The sequence below is a fragment of the Psittacula echo genome (assembly GCF_963264785.1).
Source record: "Psittacula echo genome assembly, chromosome: 2".
NCBI lineage: Eukaryota > Metazoa > Chordata > Aves > Psittaciformes > Psittacidae > Psittacula > Psittacula echo.
Window position 1 is genome coordinate 32,681,761 of NC_137737.1, and position 19,944 is coordinate 32,701,704.

Sequence of the window (19,944 nt, forward strand, 5' to 3'; positions counted from 1 at the left end):
GTTTTATTTCAAATCCATAGTAATTTACAACTAGATTGATACATGGAGCTGACTGGGCAAAAATTACATTAGATTGTTTTCCACTAACATATTTGTAGCCATTTGACATCAGCAGCAGTAGGTAGACACATTCCAGGCAATAGATGTGGCCTTCCTCCTCGAGGTTACAGCCCTGTCATACGACCTTTTTTATTCCCCAGGCTTCAGTCTCAGACACATGTTGGTCCTCACCCTGATGGGAAGTAGGGTGTGTCACTGTGGTAGTTGTAATCAGGACACACCTTCTGTACTAGTTTATAATCTGTACTATAAAAGGAAATGTAAATACAGATTACTTTAAAGGGCTTGGAGCAGAGCCATGACACATGGCTCTGGGTCTGCTCCTGATAACAGGTTTTTGAAGGATCATAGTTGCAGAGTGTGTTCTTGGTAGCCTTGTCAACCTTTTCATACTCGATTCGACAGTTAAAGGACTTGGAATCTTTTGCATCAATCACCGTCTGTTGTGTCAAGTCAAATTCCACTATTTTCGTAGGGGGCACTAGGCTCACAGATACATTCCCTTGACCAGTGGAGTTATGCCTGAAGTAAACACTAAATGTCCCATTGCCATGGTCAACGATTTTCCCGGTTATTAACAGATTTAGCTTCACAGTCTTGATGTTGGAATGAAAATCTCCCCAGCCAAACATTTTCTTAAATTTCCCAGTCTTGACAATGGGCCGTCTCTTTGCTCTGGGCCGAGGCTCTTGCAGGTCTGTGGAGTTCCTCAGCCAGTCCCAGAGATCTTGCTCAGAATAAGTTTCTGGAGCATCATATCGCAGGTCCAAATCTGTATCATTTTCCTTTCCACGAAAAGTCTGTGACAGCAGTCGACTGATGGACAAGTCTTTGCTACTTTCTGTCCATATGTGCTTTAGCGTGGATTTGGAGCTTCCTGATTTTAGAAGTTCTGTTTTCCCTCCATTTGTTAAATTTGCACAGGTAACCTGAAAAAGAAAGAAGGGAAGAAGAAAGAAAGGATATATTGAGATATGCAACACAAACCCCATCATTCCCACCTGAGACCAAAACGATCAGATTTCAAAATCATAGGGGATTTTTTTAATTAAATTATATCTCTGTACCCAGTAATAAAAAAAACACATAAATGTCTATTTTCCTCTTCTTTCCAAGTATTTATTTCTTAATTCTCCTTTGCCAGTCTTTTACATTGGCCCTCAAATTTAATCTCAGCTATTCACATTATTCTTCAGCCTGTAAATCTCTTCTGTTGCAATGCCTGTAAGTGATAAGTATGGAATGAATTACTGTAAAAACTAAGGTACACAGCCTATGTGTGGCTTTCATTGGACATTTCTCATTTCCAAGTGAAGTACTTTTGCATGAACATTCTGTCTGTAAAATGACTGTATCTTCCTCCATAAGAGTCACATTCATCTATTTTTGCTGCCCCCAGAGCTTACTGTGAGGGTGCTGTCTTGGTGGTGCCAGCCAGACCACGCTCAGAGTCCGTGTCATTATAAATCTAATAAAAGTAATATTATTTTCCTACTCCTTTTATGAGTACACATTGGTCTGTGTTCATGACTAGGGCCTTCAGTCACAACTACAATATAAATAATAGAAAAATGAAAACCTTAATGAATTTTGTGTTGGCAACTCTTCATACCGTGTGTTGTACCTCAATTAATGCAAGAGGAGTCAGTCTTTTCTTATAGTTCCTTATAAATTTGCCACTGATTTGCCTTGGCTGTAGCTAGCATGACATGCATTTTTCCTTCCTCGCTTCACTTCTTCTTTCACATCTTCCTCCCCAAACCAAAAAGTGATGTGTGCAAGAAAGAAAACCATTTATGTACTTAGAATAAAAATAGGGCCATCAATTTAAGTGGCAATTAAAAAATCCTGCAAAACCACATTTTAAAAAAGACAAAATCTTGCACCATGTTCCTACAAAATCCAAAACTTCAGAGTGTTTTTCACATAATTTACTGTAAGAGTAATTTGTCTTATTTATATTTTTTCTCTTTGCTTTAATTATGTGGAAAACAGAGAACAGATGTGGCTTCACAGCTGTCTGACATGCAGCACTGCTAGAGAGCTCTGATGGAGCGTAGCAGGGAGGGCTGGAATTGACAGAGACGACAGAGGATCGAAAGGGAACGACAACATCCTTAGTCCCATTCCCCTAAAAAATTCACACCAGACACTGCCACATCTTTTAACATTTGACTCCTCTGAAGAGGCCATGAAGTTTTGTATTTTCCTTTTCATGGGTACAAAGGAGATTCTGAACATGCCCGGTTTATTCTTCTGTGTGCTGGCTCTGATTTACATGCTTCTATCTCAATTGCAGTTATATTTTCCTCTTCACTTAAAAATTAATTGAGTATATTCCCAACCCAGGAAACCCATTGGAAACCATCTAGTATTTAAATCATGTCCCCTCTTTACCAGTACAACTGGAGTTATATGTCACAGAGGAAATCTATCAGAGCATGGCCTTTTCATTTCCTAAAAATCGTGAAATTGAAGCATGTTTTCATTAACTTTAGTACTTTTTCAAGGTCAGTTGAAGGTGCATACATAAAATCAGACTAAATTGTCTTAATACACTGATCAGATAGGAGGTGTGCCCCCAGCCTTTTACAGTAAATAAATAGGTAAATAAATCTGTCACATCTCACACTATACCTCTCCAGTGCATTTCAGGTTGGTGGGCCAGTAAGTGTAATAGATAAAATATGAGGTGTATCTGGGGTTTTGCCAGAGATTACTTCCTTCTCTTTTGAATGGAAGTAAGGACTAAAATACAGACTAGTATTTTGATAGTCAGTTAATAGCTGCATTTTAGCATCAGCACAGTGAGCCAGGAGAGAAGCTGTAATGAAATGCACTGATGGTGTACTGGTTAATGAAGCAGCAATGAAGATGTCACAGGGAGAAAGAAAGAGTCTCAGAATATAATTTTGCTGTGGCATATGGGGAAGGAGTACAGAATAAGAAAAGAAATGTGGATAAAAGGAAAAATGTGCCTGGATAGCATGAATCTGTCAGCCTGCTATGAATCTAAGTAGTTAGCTAGCAAAACTAGTATACTTGTAATCTGTAGGTAGGATACAGATTGCTTACCACTATATTTTTCTTTGTTCACAGCTGGTTTCTCCTTTGTTTTCCTTTCTGTAGCCAGTGATTTATATTTCAGAGGATTACAGTACAAATTCCATGTAACAAGATGCAATGGTATAAAAACCTTTTAAAATGAAGGTTTCAGATGTATAAAACTGAACACCCAGGAAAGGAAGGAGGTATTTTCTGAAATAGTTGCTGGTTGACCCAACACGTGTTTTTTTGAAAGCCAGTATATTTCATGAAAATGGATGATTCAGATTCCATGCATGCTATCCTGCTTCATACCTGATCTAACAAATACAATTGATTGTTACTATCATTGATTTTGAAATACCTGAAAGACTTCTGGTCATGCAGTTAGCCCCAAGACCTCTGTGATTTACATCGTGGGTAACAGGCTGCATTCCTGATTGAAGGACTGAACCTGCCCCCCCGGTCAAATGTCTGTGTAAGCACTAAAAAAACCAGCCTACAAGGGTTAATAAAAAAGCTCTAGAATTCATTGCTCTTCACTAATATTTTCCAGCCAACTGCTTTTTCATATACTGTTAGTATACTATGCGCTATAGAAAGTGGCTATATGTATCCTCAGAGACTCGCACACCAAATAATACAGAGCACTGCTGTGTAATAGAATTTCTGCAAATGTAGCAGTTATTTTCACATGAACTAATCCACAATATACTTCCATCTCTCCTCTTTCCAACACAAGGCTGCAATAATACAGGAAAGATCATGTAAATCCATGAGATTTTGCACTTAGTGGTGTGAAAACTAGCTTATTGAAACATAGATCTATTTTAGTGGTGCATGAAAAAAAGAGTCAATTTAAAATGGCAGCCCGAAATCTATGGTGGCATTTTTGTCTTCTGTCTTAAGTAGATTTGCATATAATTCAGAAACTTGGGTACTGTACCTTACCAATATTTGCTATAAACAAATTTTCCTTCTTTTCCACACCCAAGTGCCACTCCTAGATGATACATTAAGAAACCTGTACTGGGCCTGGCTAGAGTATAGTTAATTTTCTTCATAGCAGCTCATAAGGTGCTGTGGTTTAGATTTTTGACTCAAACACTTCTAGCACGCTAATGTTGTAGCTCTTGCTGAAGAGTGTTTACCCAGCATCAAGGGCTTCTCCATTTCTCTCTTTGCCTCTCAAGTGAATAGATTGGGGGGTGCACAGTAGGTTAGTAGGGGACCTGTACTGACCAAAGAGAGATTCCTTACCATATAACATCATGCTTAGCAAACAAAAGATAAAGAGTGGAGTTTAGAGGGATTAGCCATCTTTTGCTCAGGAACTGACTCAGCATCACTGTACCCATGGGAAGAAGTGAGTGTTGCCTATGCATTATGTCTCTCCTCTCCTCTTCCCTTCTCTACTCTTCTCTTCTTCCACTTACCCTTCATTTAGTAAACATTTTTTTATCTTGAACCCCAATTTTTCTTGCTTTTATTCTTCCTTTCCTCTTCCCGTGCCGCACTCAGGAAGCGGAAGAAGTGAGCAAGCAGCTGTGTAGTGTTTAGCTGATGACCATGGTTAACCCACAACACTACTACAAGGCAATATATCCATACTACAAAAAGTCTGAGAATGGGGATTTCCTCCCTTACTTCATAGCTAGAAAAGTGGTTTTGAGTTATTATGATGTCAGAAGCATCCATATACAATAGTAGGAATAAAAATATTTAGAAATGTTTATCCAATGCTACAAATGTCAGTGGAACATCACCCAGTAAGCCCAGCAGACTGATCTTTGGTTCCAATCTTGTGCTTTTAATGGAAAGTATGAATTTCCACTACCTAGTAAAGTTTACAGATACCATAAATGACTGACTGCCTGGTAACTTATTTCCAGTGAATAATTACAAATTGTTATTCCATTTCTTCTTTTGCTTCTAGGACAGAGCAAAGACAGTGGTTTCACTGGGCACAATATCCCAAAGCATCATTAAAAAAGACATAGGAACTGATCTGTAATTTAATTTTTACTCCATCATTTTTATATAATTCTGTATCTTCTTTTTTGAGGGTGAAGAATTTTTTATGATGACGTTTAACATCATTAAATGTATTCTTATGAATACGTGCAGTGCATTTAGGACTAAAGGATAGGCAGTTAATTTGTCTCAGAAATTTTCAGGTTCTCTTTCAAGATGCTAAGCCCTGAATTCTTTGTCAGGTCAAACCTGAATATTTACAGCAGTCAGAAAAAGTTGCAAAAACATCTTGGAAAGCCATGAAGGCCTCAAGTGGTGATTTAGGCCCCCTTCTCAGTGTAAAATCAACCATAGTTATTTAACATTAATTTAAGACTGATTAATTAGAGATTTTAAAAAATAGTCATTCAAAGAGGTAGAGAATGCCTCTTGATTCCTCACTCTTTTTCTTTCATTCTAGCTCTATTACAGTTCATTACCTATAATTACAGTTTGGTTTAGAAATTATGTATTTATTCGTCTGAATGTATGACTACTTGAGGGCAGATGAAAATGTAAACAAACAATCTAACCCTCAAGGTAGAAAATCTCTCTCTTCAGGTAAATAGCTAATCAAAACCAAGATTGGCTTTGCTGGCATAGCACTGTCAGAATTTGGCAGCACTGTGTTTGTACGTGCTCTGCGTAAAATAATTCAGAATTTTTTTTTCTCTGCCAGATATCTCAGATACAGCATGGGTAGGAGAGTACTGATGGACATAAATATAAGATGGACCATTACCAAGGCAAGACAGCACTCAAAATTTTAGCTGGATCCTGTTTCTTCATGTTAATCCTGTTAATGCAATGGGTGGAGGAAAATCTGGACATACTTTACTGTTCTACTTTTGATATGATTTTCTTCTATACCTGTCGAGACACTACAAAGTTACTAGTGGCATGGAAATATTTTATTTAGTGAATAATTTCCAGACAAGTCAAAGCCAACATTCTACAGAAATAAAGAAACTGAGAATTAAAGTTAATGGAGATATGATTATAACAATAAAATACAGTGAAGGATTTGTACCTGTTACAAACTGACACTTCAGAAAGCGAAGACAAATATGGAAAATGACATGGATTGATATTTCATAGAAATAGACCCCTCTGGTTTTAACTTAAAAGTCTTTTTTCCACATGACATGAAAAGAATAAGGATGTAGGTTAGCTGTTTAAAAAATGCAAACTCAGATGAATCTGATAAATGGAATCTGATAAATCCTGACCTACTGTGTCAAAGGAGAACACAAAAGGAGCTATGCAGGACCAAACCAAAGACTTATTTAAAAAAGCATCCTGTCTCCAATAGCAGCTATAAAAGATGCCTGGAGAAAAGCAAGAACATGGTAAGCATATCATAGTCTCCTAGTATTTTCCCAGTTGTCAAATATTGATGGTTTCCTCTGCTAGATAATGTTTCTGTATATGTTTTCTGTTTCAGTAACTCTCAGTAGACTGCTCTTCTGTGCATTTGTCTACTCTGACCTTTTGTAAATTTTTAACCTCCATAATTTCCTTCAGCAATGATTTTCACAGCTCTATTCCCTCTCATAGTTTTGAACCTGGCTCCTGACACCTTCTTTGGAGAACTCTTTGTCCTTCAGATGAAAAATTCTGTCTCTAGCCAAAATCCCCATGCTCCTTCTTGCTTTTATTTGCTGCTGTGCTTTACATATTTTTTCTACAAATATCAGTGAGTGCAAAATTTGATGATTTCTACCCTACTTCTAGCCTACCAGAACATGCTTCCGCTATATCTATTCATAGCAGTAAGCAAATACCAATGACTTTTCCTAGCCTTGAGTACCAGCCTCCTTGGTCTCATAATTAGTCTGTTGTATAGAAGCTATTCTATACCTATACCTTTAGATTTTCTTTTTGTCCTTCTCTGAAACCTCCTTGATTCTACTCCCAGTTCTATCTTTAGGATAAGGAGACCAGAAAGGCATACAGAATTCAAGATGTGGCAGAACAACATTCTTGTATGGTGGCAAATGGTTTTCTTTTATTTGTTCATTCTTTTTCCTTTACATAAAATTTTATTTGGGTTTCGTCATTAATGAACACTGAACTGATGCTTGTAGAGAACTGTCATAATCCCAGAATCTCAATCCCATTTATATAATGAAGATGGGATTTTTTTTTCCCCCATGTGTTTCACATTACATTTACTCCCACAGAATTTAATTCCTTAATTTACTGCCTATTTACTACTTCTGGTAAGATCTTTCTGTCATTCTTCACTGTTGGCTCTTATCTTTTCTACACTGAAATATTTTATCACCAACAAACTTTCTCACTCACCTTTCCCAGGTCATTTGCAAATGCAGTGAACAGCAGAGGTCCTTCCACAAACCCTGCAGAATCTGTATAGTGGCTTCCTTTAATTATTGACCATAAAAAAGGATGCATCTCTAGTTTTCAACAATATTTTGTAAGCTAATCACTTTCAAGCATAAGAAAATTGATATTTTGTCACACAAATCCAGAGGGAAGGTAATTTTTTTTTTTTTTTTCTACCTTAAAGCTAGGAAATTGAACTTAAGACACGCTGTTACCGCAATTTTTGCGTAAATCTACCTTAATGTAATAGTTTATCCCAGTCTGCAACTAAGTACCACACAGCCACTTGCTCACTCTGTCCCTCTACCCTAGTGGGATAAGGAGGAGAATCATAAGAAGATAAAGCACTTGGGTTGAGGTAAGAAGAGTTGAATAATGGAAAAAAAAATAAAAATAATAGTAATAGAATCACTGAATGGTTTGTGTTGGAAGGGACCTTAAGGATCCTCTGATTCCAACCCCCCTGCCATGAGCAGGGACACCTTCCAATAGACCAGGTTGCTCAAAGCCCTGTCCAACCTGGCCTTGAACACTTCCAGGGATGGGGCATCTTCTACTTCTCTGGGCAGCCTGTGTCAGTGTCTCATCACCCTCCTAGTAAAGAATTTTTTCCTAATATTTAATCAAAATTTACCCTCTTTCAATTTAAAGCCGTTCCACCTTGTTCTGTCACTATATGCCTTTGTAAGACAAGTCCCTCCCCAGCTTTCTTGTAGGCTCCCTTTAGGTATTGGAAGACTACTCTAAGGTCTCCCATGAGCCTTTTCTTCTCCAAGCTGAACAAGTCCAACTCTCTCAGCCTGTCCAATAACAACAACAATAATAAATGATACTTGGAAAGAGAGAGGAATAAAACTCAAACAGGGAAAAAATAGCCGTGCACATTACAATTGCTTAGCACCTGCTGACCAATACCTAGCCCATCCCTGAGCAGCTATTGACAGCATCTCCCAGCCAGGTCCTCCAAGTGTATATACTAGGCATGAAGTTCTGTGGTATGAAATATCCCTTTGGCTAGTTTGGGTCAGGTGTCCTGTCTCTGCTGCCTCCCAGCTTCTTGTGCCACTCCTCACTGGAAAAACACGAGAGACTGAGAAGTTCTTGATCACGGTAAGTGCTACTTAGCAACAACTAAAACAATGGTGTTTTATCAGTACTATTCTCACACTAAAGCCGAAACACAGCACTGCACCAGCTACCAGGAAGAAAATTAACTATATCCCAGCTAAAACTAGGATACTGAAGATTCATAAAATCAGCTTAAAACTATCATCTGGGCTCAGCTCAGCTTTGTATTCTTTATTTTTCTAGTTTTAGTCTATGAGATATCGTGCCTGTTTTGAACGGGCTTTGTTAGAAAGAAAATGTGGCTACCTGGCTTCTTTTCATCATTCACACAACAGAGGTTATGCAAGACCAGAAGCTGACATAAATTCAGCTGATGACAGCTGATATAAATTCAGTGAAACATGAACATCATTGAAACTGAAGTGCCTGTATCAGTCGACATCTTTTTGAGATCTGACGAAGAATCAAAGACTAACTAAAAAATTTTTACCCACAGAAAGGTGAGGACACTAATAAAATAGTAGATATACTGCTTTGTTTAGGGACATTATAATTCTTAACAGGTGTTGATCATAAAATATGAAGATATTGCAGTGGGCTCTTCTGCAAAAGAAAAATAGCTAGCAAAAGTTATAGTTTTACAGTGCTCTTCTACACAGTATAAGTTGCCAATGATAAATAAGCCTGAAACTAGCAAGTCTCAAATAATTTCCAGGAAATGATAAGGTCATAAATCACTTTCAATGTCTGGTTTCTGGTGAGAATACTTAAGAATTACCACGTCAAATTTCACTTTAGGGTCTCATATCCTCTCTCTTGCATTCATGTTGACTGTGGGCTAAGCTGTGACAGTGCCACAACTCCTGGGAATGTTAACAGACTTATGAAGGAAAGTGGTGGTCTGCCACCACATGTTAGGAAAGAGTTAGAACATGTTCTGTGCCATAGGTCTAAACTATTTATCTAGGCTTATTCCACAATCAAGAGAGAAATAGAATGACATCCTCTGTCTCCATGAGGTATTGATGAACCTTCAAGGATTGAATAAATGTTCTTCATCTAGATGCTTAAGGGTAAGCAAGAAAAATCTGACCTACAGTGCACAGTTTGCCCTGGAAAGAACACCATGGAGAGAGCACAAAGGCTGGAGGCTGGAAGCAGCACAATGACTGCTGTAACTAACCACTTTCTGAAATGCTCTAGTCATTTCAACTCCACTGCTACCCATGTATCTGTAAGCATGCTCAAGCTAGTGCTGTGTTACTCATTCAGCAAGGTGTGCAGACTTCCTAGTATTGTTCCTCCTTTTAGACATACAAAATTTCCCACCTGGAGTTTTCCTTTCAGAAACAGTGTAGATTTGTGCTGTTCTGTTATATTTGGGGTTTGATTAAGTCACACAAACCATTTTCACAGGTATTTAGAGTCTAAAAAGCTAGGCTTCTTGAGCTTGTCTTGATCACTAGCAACTACAAAAATGTTTACTAAGCAGGATTTTAAAGGGTTTAGTCAGCTAAAGATAGTTACGCACTTGAAAACAATCAGTCTTAGACTGTAATTATGGAGACATTTCTTCTGGTAGTAGTGCCCTAACTGATATTTTTCTCTTGTTTTAATCTGTTTCACTTTGCCAGTGCTGCCCTCTCAGCTGTGCCAGTACAGCTGCTTGTAAGAGCCATGATGTTCTTTTTCCTTTCACAAACTTCCAGAGTGGAAATCAGACTCAGAATTAAACATCCAGGCTCCTATAAGTGCCTGGAGAAGACTTGTAATTTTGAACCAGGAACCAAAACCAAGATAGGAAGTGACGAAAAGCCAGCCCTAAGAAATGTTCTACCCTTTCCCTGGAAAGCAGGGGTGAAGACAGGCACTTCTGTCACTCTTGCTTTTCAAAGAAGGAATCTCATTGTTTTTCCTTCAACGATGCAACTCCTAGAGTAAAAAGGAAGTGCTTGTTGTCGTCCATTTAATAAAAGAGCTTGAGAACATTATCAAGTCAAACCAAAAGTCCATCTAGTCCTGTACCATGTATACAACAATGGCTAAAAGTTGGGTTTTGACAAGGAATTTAAAATCAGGGAAACAACATGCTGTATCTGCCAGAAAATCTTTCCCATCTTGAAAGTTTTGCAAATCAAGGACTTCTTAAAGTGGTTTTGTGGCTATAAATTTTGTAATTTTCAACAAGTATCACTTAGTAGAACTTGCCTGTTTCTCTCTTCCAGCAAATAAATACCCTGCGACCAGTAGTTCTTAAATTCAGACTGGCTGAGGAACCTTCTCCTCCTGTTTGTTTTGAACAACCACCTCCCAGCTTTAGTTGATGCCATCGACATTCTCGTCCAGCAGGCAACAACAAAATGTAGTAAGGCAGCAGCATTTTTTTCCTGTGGGGTTCAGGCAGAAGCCTCGATACTTAAGCCAGGCAAAGCTTAACTTTATGGCTGGCACTGGAGGAGCTTCCAGGTCCAAAAAAAGCAATGTTGTCTGAATTACAGGCACTTTGGGAATTAAGCTGTCAATGGGAATCTTAAAACTGTGGGTTTGGAATACACACAAAATGTATGGACTCTCTCATCTCAATCTGTGGGCCAAATCTGTGGGATCCACCACTAAAGTCAATTGTGAAAATCCTAGATAAGCAGAAGGATGAATGTGGTGTGCTGTTACTTAGCTTGATTTCATTTTCTTGCCTAGTTAAGGCAGAACAGAACAGAAGATGTTTAGTTTGTAAAGCATAACTTCTCTCCAATTTAGAAAACATTATACTTTCCCATATAATAGCGTGTGAACTGAAGGACCAAATGACTGACAATGCACTCTGAAAATCTTCACATTACAATTTCACAGCTTTCTGCTTTTTGCCTTAAAAGTGAAGGTATTCAGCCCAAATATTTCTAATGGTGGAGATGCAAGTGAATTTATAAAGATTTGGAAAAGGACTGAAATATAACTGTATGAAATATCCTATTAACTTTTGCCCTACGTTTTACATTTTTACAAAGAATTTAAACTAAACTCTTGAAGTCTGCTGCCTATGTTGTCATTAAAGACTTTTTACTTCAGTGGATTATGACTTTTGAAAATTCACCCCATCTCTGTTCAGTGAGGGATTAAACTTCCATGGAATAAATTAAATTGGGCTAGAAATGTCTAACAGAGTTTTAAGACCCCCTATATTATGCCAGTATCACAGAGTGCTGCTAACTTCGAAATGAAAGTCTAGCTAGGTAAATAAATTTTGTCAAGGATATAGTGTTCTCATTCCACATTCCTATAAGCCTCCTTTTATTAATTTTGCTTTGCCATTTTCTGCATACATGTAGAAAGCAATATTAAATAAAATTAAATTTTATATGAAAGGCCACAGAGCAACATTTTAATCAAAATTTGCACTGCAGTTTGCTTTATATATAACACATGGAAGAAAGTGTCCATTTTCATATAGGTAGATATGTCTTCTGAAGAAGGTGAAAAAGACTATAATGTGTGATATCCCGGTACTGCCTAATGGACAAAGCCACTATGCACTTTTGACACGCTCTATTAGTATTACTCATTTTCATACAGTTTCAGATCATCCACTGCTAATGTAAAAGTTTAATAATATTAAAATACTTCCACATTTTACCCAAATAGTTTGTTGCTTGTGTGTCTGATACCATATTTTTCCAAAGAAAATAGTTAGAATATTGGTACAGCTGAGTCACTTTCTACGTACCTATTCATGGGTGCATTCTAGAAACCTGAATTTGAACAAAGATGTCTTTTGAGGAGATTTAACTCCCACTGTTGTTGGCAGAGTGCACATTTCCACACAAAGAAATTGCATATTTGTATGAGATGCACATGAAATACAAAAAAGAGCTTGCACAAGTATAAAAAATTCTATTGCAAAAGTATAGATTCTTTTCATTAAAATTGCCTGGTTTTCACTATAAGTTATTGATTAATTACAAACAGCCAAATACTTCAGGAAAGGCATTTCAAAAGCACAGAGGAGGCCATTCTAAGGTTCAATTGAAGTTTGGCATAAAAATGTTTTTATGCTTTCATCTTCACCTTCTGCCCTTTCCAGATATGCATGCTTCTCTTCAGAAGTCTTCAGTCATCACAAAGAAGGTTTCCTTCTCTTTGAATTTCAGCCAGAAACAGCAATATATTTCAAGTGAGGGTTTTTTTTTAATAGGCATTGATGATTCATTCAGTCAGTCAATTGATATCAAAATCTATTAAAATCCACCTCTAAGGAAAGAGGAGTGTTTCTTTAATGTTGTTCTGGTAAAGGAAGGGGAAGTTTAAATAGTTATTCTACTGCAAGAGTATACCATTTTTGAGATTTTTTTTTTGGTAATTTTCTCAAGGTCTGCTAATTCTTACAGGGGCGTGCTCATCAGTGAGCAACATGTGGGCACCAGCTTGCTGGGCAAGCCAAGTGTTGCACGTTGTTTTCCTGGCTATGACATACGCAAATTTATTGCAGTGCTCCCAAAGTGCAAAGATGTCAAAGAAATATGGATTGTCCTATTAGGAACTAGGAGACATCACCTCATGTATTTACAAGATCCAGGCAAAATTTATTCTTGATTCTTGTACATGAAAGCTCAGTCGGCTTGCAGGCAAAGTAGTCTCAGAAAAGTACTACCCCCATTTGCTTCCATAGTTGGTTTTTCTGTGACTCTGGACAGAGATATCACAAGAGACCTATTATGTCATTAAGAGTCACATTAATATGTCATTATGTCACATTTACATAGTACTAGAAGGGGATACCATGCACCAATTTCTCTACCTCTTGTAAACTAGTAACATTAATTCAATATAACAATTCTTTGTAATGATTATTCCTGAACTCACACAGACCAGTTTTTAGGTCTATAGTACCTTGCTGAACTGATCCAAACATACATTGTGAGGGAACTAGCACAGCCAAACAAAACAGAGTAGAATACCCAATTGAAAATCAATATTGTCTGTGCCTGATAGTAGTCTTATATTTTCTTCCTGCAATAGTATCACACCTAATTAAAAGTGAAAAGTGATAGCCAGCAGGATTAATCAAATTCCACATGCAAATATCTGGCTCAAGAGAGCCATGGTCCAATTGCTAGTACTATCACAAAGGTCACTAATTTAAATTGAGATGAGTTACGAGTCCTCTGGGCATTGGCACATAAGTTGAAGGAGGTTATTCGTTGCTAAGTTTTTCACAGTGAAATGAAAAACTCAGGAAGAAAATACATGAACATTGCTTCAGCACACCAATTTCCAGGATAATAAGCAGTGCTTCAGTCTGCAGACCACAAGTCCTCTCCTATAACATTTAGTAGTTCTAATGCTTTAAATTCATATTATGATGTACTGAAGCAAGTTGAATACCAGACAGTTCAAGGTCCAGCAAACTGACATCTTTGGGATTATACTATGCTGACTTCTGCCAAGCGCCTTTAAATTACAGAAAGACTTTTTTTTTTAACTAAGACTTGAGCACCGGTTTCATAAACCCTTCCAGACTTCAGAAAAGGTCCAAACATTACTAATTAGCAAGAAATATTAGCTAATTTTTTAAACAGAAATACTGGAGGCCTATAGCACTGGTTATACTAGTGTAAATGCAGTGCATTCTTAGTTTACCTTCAGCTCACCTCAGAGCCCACTCCAGTATCTTGATCTATAACTACATTTCTAGTCAGGGTGACTAGAAGAAATGTAGTCTTTACAGGCAAATTATAATGGGCTGTTGTACACCTATGAACTTTCCTTTCTCCAAATGCTGATGGCTGAAATATTTTAAGTTGCACAGTAACAGAATGACTGCAGAGTAATAAAATAGTGATGGCATTATATTACTTTTCCTACATGAAGAATAAAAACATAAAATTTATCATTCTGACCTTGTATCACAAGGACTTCTCAGATACATAAAAAAAGTCAACTGGTCTATCAAAATAGGCTTAGGCTACAAGGATACCTGCAGAATGTGTTTTCCAGAAGTTTTTTGAAATTTAAAGAAAACACTGGAGTCTAAAAAAATAGGATGGAATACTTACAAGTTTGGGCTTTATTCAACAGCATGTTTTTATATTCTTAAAGTATAAAAAATTTAGGGTTCAGGGAGAATCAAGCATTATTTGTCCCACATCTGCATGATTTAGGAAATGCAGTGCTACTGAAAATGTATAGAGAAACAGGAACTTTCCATTCCAAGTTCCAGAGAACCTTCATCTTTTGATACTTGGTGTCCATTCTGCTCTGACCTTAGACTGTTTTGAGTATCATCACCCTGACTGCACAGAATTATTTGTGCCAATTCTTCCTGCAGTTGCATTTGTGCAGCCTCCTGCATGAAAAGGATTTCAGGGAAGTGATTCAGACAAGAATGAAGTTATTCGTGTTCCAGAGAATAAATGTTTCTTCAAAGGCAGGTCAAGATCACTGTATATTAATATATTCTTATGTGCCCAAATAACTTCTTTCCATTGCCTCATCCTCTATATCTGTGTGGTTGAGCAGCAGCACAGAACAATTTAACCTTAGCAAGCAAATTTCATTTGTTACGTGCCAAATGCTGATACAAAAGATAACTACGAAAAAACGAATAAAATCCTCATTCTACGGCAGTAGGTAACATGCGTTTGCTATAATATACTTGCTAAATAACATTTAATGAACTCATAAAAGCATTTAATTTAAATATAAATGCTTAGCAGTTCCATTTTTCAGGGAGCAAATGACACTTTTGCTTGTGTTTCTTTTAAATACATTTGCAGAATAGAGATCCTTTCAAAATCCACTGTTAGTGTTACATGTTATTACTATTACTGCAATGCTCACAGACCCCCCTGTGGTCAGGGTTAGTGTGTATTAGAAACTAAACTTTTATAGCCACTCCCTAAAGAGTTTCCTCAATGAAACAGATTTGGCAAAAGAAAGCTAAAAAAAGAAATATTGGTGATGTCTTTACTCTGTTGCAGAGCTAAGAGTTAGTACAAATCTCTGGCTTTTCTTTCCAATGTCATATCCAGAATGTCCAAAAAAAGGTTGATTCCAATAACTGGTTGAGACACGAAATGCCACTAGCTGTTTTTAAAAGAATGCAGGCTCAAGGAAACAAACTCAGCTCAGAAGTAAGCTGTGTTTTTGAACTCACTATGTCCACGTCATCAAGAAGCCTGAAACCCTCTCACAGAGCATTAAGAGGTCCCAGTTTCCTCTAGGATCATGGACATCTGCCCCAAGTAATAAGGAATGTTTGACTTGTTCCTCCAATAAAAACAATAGTGAAAGTAATCATACAAATATAATCTGTCTTCCAAAATGTGAATCCCCCATCTTACACTTCAGCTATTAGTCAACAGCAGCTCTGGGTAGTCCATAAGTTACCTAGTGAAAAACAAGAATATTTTCCATTGTTGTAAATTTACTTATTAAAATATTAACGATAACATTTTTATAAAGTTATCAGAAAACAATAACATCTTACGTTATTCAAGCTATTAGCTTTTTTGGGTCTTTTCTTTCTTGATTTGCTGTATAAATAGCTAAGACAATGGACTGTAGGGCAGCAAGTCCAGTTGGTGCTTGTTATAAAATCTTTTAAGCATTTTATCCACACACTGAAAAATTTGTGTACATTCATCTTATGGATTGTTGCTAAAATATGGAGGCATTTTCATCTTGTGGAATCTAGTAACATCCTGGATAAACTAATAGAATAGATTTTCTAGTAAATTCAGGTTTCTGATGGAGAACAGTATATACATATATTTGGTCTAAAAGACACCATGTTTACAAGAAAGACATTCTATCATTCACCAGTTGCAAGATAGTATGAGAACATCAAGCTCCAGAATTTACAGTTTTCCTGTATCATGGTAGTAACCCTAACCAAATGCCTATAGCCTAAGTCCCAAACCAAAATCCTAACTCCTCATTCTAAGCCCCTAACATTCAACCTTTCACCTAACCCTAACTCTAACTTGTTTGGTGCCCAAGAAGGAGAAGGGCAGGGGTTGTATATGTAATGCACAGAACTCAGCTATGATACACTTTCTCTAAAACTACTCATGCATTTTCATGATCATGTACTTTGACTAATGCAGATTCAGGTCCTTTGCCAGCTTCACTGACTACGACTTTACTAATTTTTCAGCAGATCCATGACATATTAATCCATCTGAGAAGAAACCACATATGTTTAAAATCATCAGAAAACTGGCAGTTTTAAATTGCAGGGTTTTCTGCATTCCAAGCACTTAAAATAGTCTTTGACTGCATTAGTTGTTCAAAATATGATTTGATGTCACTCAAGATGAAAGATTTCCAAATATATTAAGAGAACACAAAAAGCTCAGGCAGAGAGACTGAAATTTTCCAGCTTGTCCTTCAGTCCAAAAATGGTAGTACTGCTTGTTATGGGAAATGGCAGTAATGGTTGCATGGCAGTGTCTGTGCCTGTTCAATTACTGCTCATTCTAATCAGATTGCTAGCAAGGGATCATTAGGAGCTTGGTGTTTATGATGTAAAATATCTACTAGGAATTGGGGTTTGATCATCACTTTATTTTACATCTGTTTCCCACTAACCAATGGAACAAAAGAGTGTTAATCACTCTTGACCTTTCGCGGGTTTGAACTAGTAACTTAATTGCTAATCCCTACTGAGGGACTCTGAAGTACACTGTAGAGCCCCTGAGGCATGCAGCTTGACCCCCCTTTGTTTGACGCTGGTTTTAACCAACAACATCAAGAATATGCTCAGACTTGATAATGTTAATTACATCTTTAGCCATAGTTTCCAGATGAAGTATAGATGAAATAGATTTAGCTAGATGTTTAACTAGAAATATTAAAAATATCTGCTGAGCTCTAGATGGTTCTACGTGTATCAAAAAGTATCTCTAGCCAAGAAGATCCTGCAGACTCATGCTACTACAGTGTCAGTTTGCTCCTAAGAAATGAGCAACTCTTGGCAATTAAAATTCTTAAGGGGACAGGTTAAAATCTGTTAGTTTTGGCTTGTTTCAAAATCTTCCCCCAGATGGTAATATAATTCCAAGCCATCTGAGATTCACTTTGTGTTGAATTTAATTGTAAAAAAGGATCATAAGGCAAAGAGATGAACAAAAGGCTTTCCCCTCCTCAAATTTCAAGCTACATCATGAAGAGCATATTCATGGAGTTTTTTTCTGAATATGATTAGCTTATTCTGTTTCTTGTCTCTGGATCTAATCTTTTTCCTTGGTTATTTTCAAATATACATTCAATTATATTTTAGACTAACATTTACTAACTGAGAAGAAACATAAAAGTAAAATAGTCTACCATGCACTCGAGTCCCATTGCAAAGCTTAAAACTGGAAGAACTTGGGGTTCTACCTGCACATTGTCTGCCAAATTAAAATGTCAATAAATTGATATCAACTTTCCTGTAAATGTCAGTGTCTAGTACTGTTGCAATCTGTCATGGTTTCATGCTTCTTACTTGTGTATGTCAATATATATTGCCTTTTTTCAAGATTTAAGACCATATTTGTAACTAAGCTTAAAACCACATTTCTGCTTTAAACCTGCCTGTTGAAGACTTTTCTATATGGGTTACATTTATTTTTCTGTAGTATTTTCAGCACATCATCATTGCAAACTGGAAGCTTATTACATTGGGCATTGTGCTGAGCTGGTGCAACTCTGTGCTTTCAGGTTCAGGAGACAGTTTGTGCAGTTTGATGGGCTACTGGCCACTCAGGTTGCACCTCAAGGGGCATAAGAAAACACTGCTTTTCTAGTATACAAATAAAAATTTATAGTAAGAATTGACTGCACTTTAGTGGAGTTGCTCCAGAACTACACTGGAATGATGAAAGTTCTAATCTACTACGCACAGTTACTGAATAGCCCAGTCAATATCAATTTACTGAAATGAGTAATTAATGTTTGTCAGGACTGAGAACATTTTCCCTTCCCTGCTGTCTTGGTCATACGGGGACAGGCTACACAGGTAACAAAATTTGGTTTAAAATTAATATTTTGGACAAGTTAATCCAAGAAAGATAAAAAAAGCCTCTTGCAAATTGCCCTAAGATCTCAGCAAGAGACACATACGAGTCCCCACAGAAAGCTGACTAAAAAAGTGTCTTATATTGTGTTGGAAATATTTTCTTGACTAGAAATTTTCAGACTTTCATATAACAAACCACACAGCAATCCCTCTTAAGCACTTCAAAGAACCAGCAAAACACAGCAAGAGCCATGAAAATATTCAGGACTTTTGAACCATTCCCAGCCCTCTTGCTGTTGCTGCAGCTCCTCCAGGAAGGCAGCTTGCCAGCTTCCAAAAATAAGTCTCCTGCACAAGGGGACTGAGGTATTATTGCATGGACTCAGTCAACAGGAACTTGTGGCCAGTAATGCCAAGCCACCTGTTCTAGGGGGGATCAAGACATGGAGAGGGGCTGAATTCAATTTCCTTAGCAATTCTTTCTGTGTGCTGCTTCCCTGCATTTATCAAATCTCTGCCACCTGGAGAAACTCTCCTTGTGTCTAGCAGAGAGACGAAACAATGGAACAGAATGTGTGTTTCGCCATTCTAGTACCAGATTGACACTGGAAACCCCTAAGTAACTGATACAAATCTTACAATAGAGATACACAGTTTTCCTGAGAAGAAGATGAAGATACCACTTTTTTTCCTTTACTTTGGAACATAGAAAATAGTACAAATTTCTTTCTGTGTTTGGGAGAAATATTTAAATGATTCACTGCTAGTGTTGACCACTTATAAAATGTAACGTGAAAATATATATTGACTTGAATTTTGACTTTTTTCATATTGAACACAATAAAAAAATAATATCTTTTTAAGATACAGCACTTTTTCTTAAAGATGTGTGTTTGCTGTGGCTGGGATAGAGTTAATTTTCTTTGTAGCGGCTAGTATGTTTTGGATATGTGCTGGAAACACTGTTGATAACACAGGAATGTTTTAGTTATTGCTGAGCAGCACTTGCACAGAGTCAAGGCCTTTTCAGCTCCTCACACTACCACACCAGTAAGGAGGGTGAGGGTGAACAAAAAGTTAGGAGGGGACACAGCCAGGACATCTGACCCCAACTAATCCAAGGGATATTATATACCATATGGTGTCATGCTCAGCATACAAAGTTAGGAGAAGAAGGAGAAAGGGGGACATTTGGGGTGATGGCATTTTGTCTTCCCACCTACTACATGTGATGGAGCCCTGCTTTCCTGGGGATTGCTGAACACCTGGCTGCCAGTGTAAAGAAGTGAATGAATTCCTTGTTTTGTTTTGCTTGTGTTCGTGGTTTTTGCTTTACTTATAAAGCTGTTTTTATGTCAACCCATGAGTTTTCTCAGTTTTACTCTTTTGATTCTCACTCCCACCTGGGGGAGTAA

The 19,944-nt window shown here is 37.4% G+C and overlaps 1 protein-coding gene across 1 annotated transcript in view; it reads right to left on the reverse strand.

The window, feature by feature from the left end:
* Positions 1-227: 227 nt before the first annotated feature.
* NXPH1 (neurexophilin 1) overlaps positions 228-19,944 on the reverse strand; it is a gene marked incomplete at both ends in the record, with an annotated part of 144,388 nt that continues 124,671 nt past the window's right edge. Inside the window, one exon of the mRNA XM_080611135.1 lies at positions 228-989. Within this exon, the coding sequence (XP_080467261.1) occupies positions 228-989 (762 nt within the window). The remainder of the gene's footprint in view (positions 990-19,944) is intronic.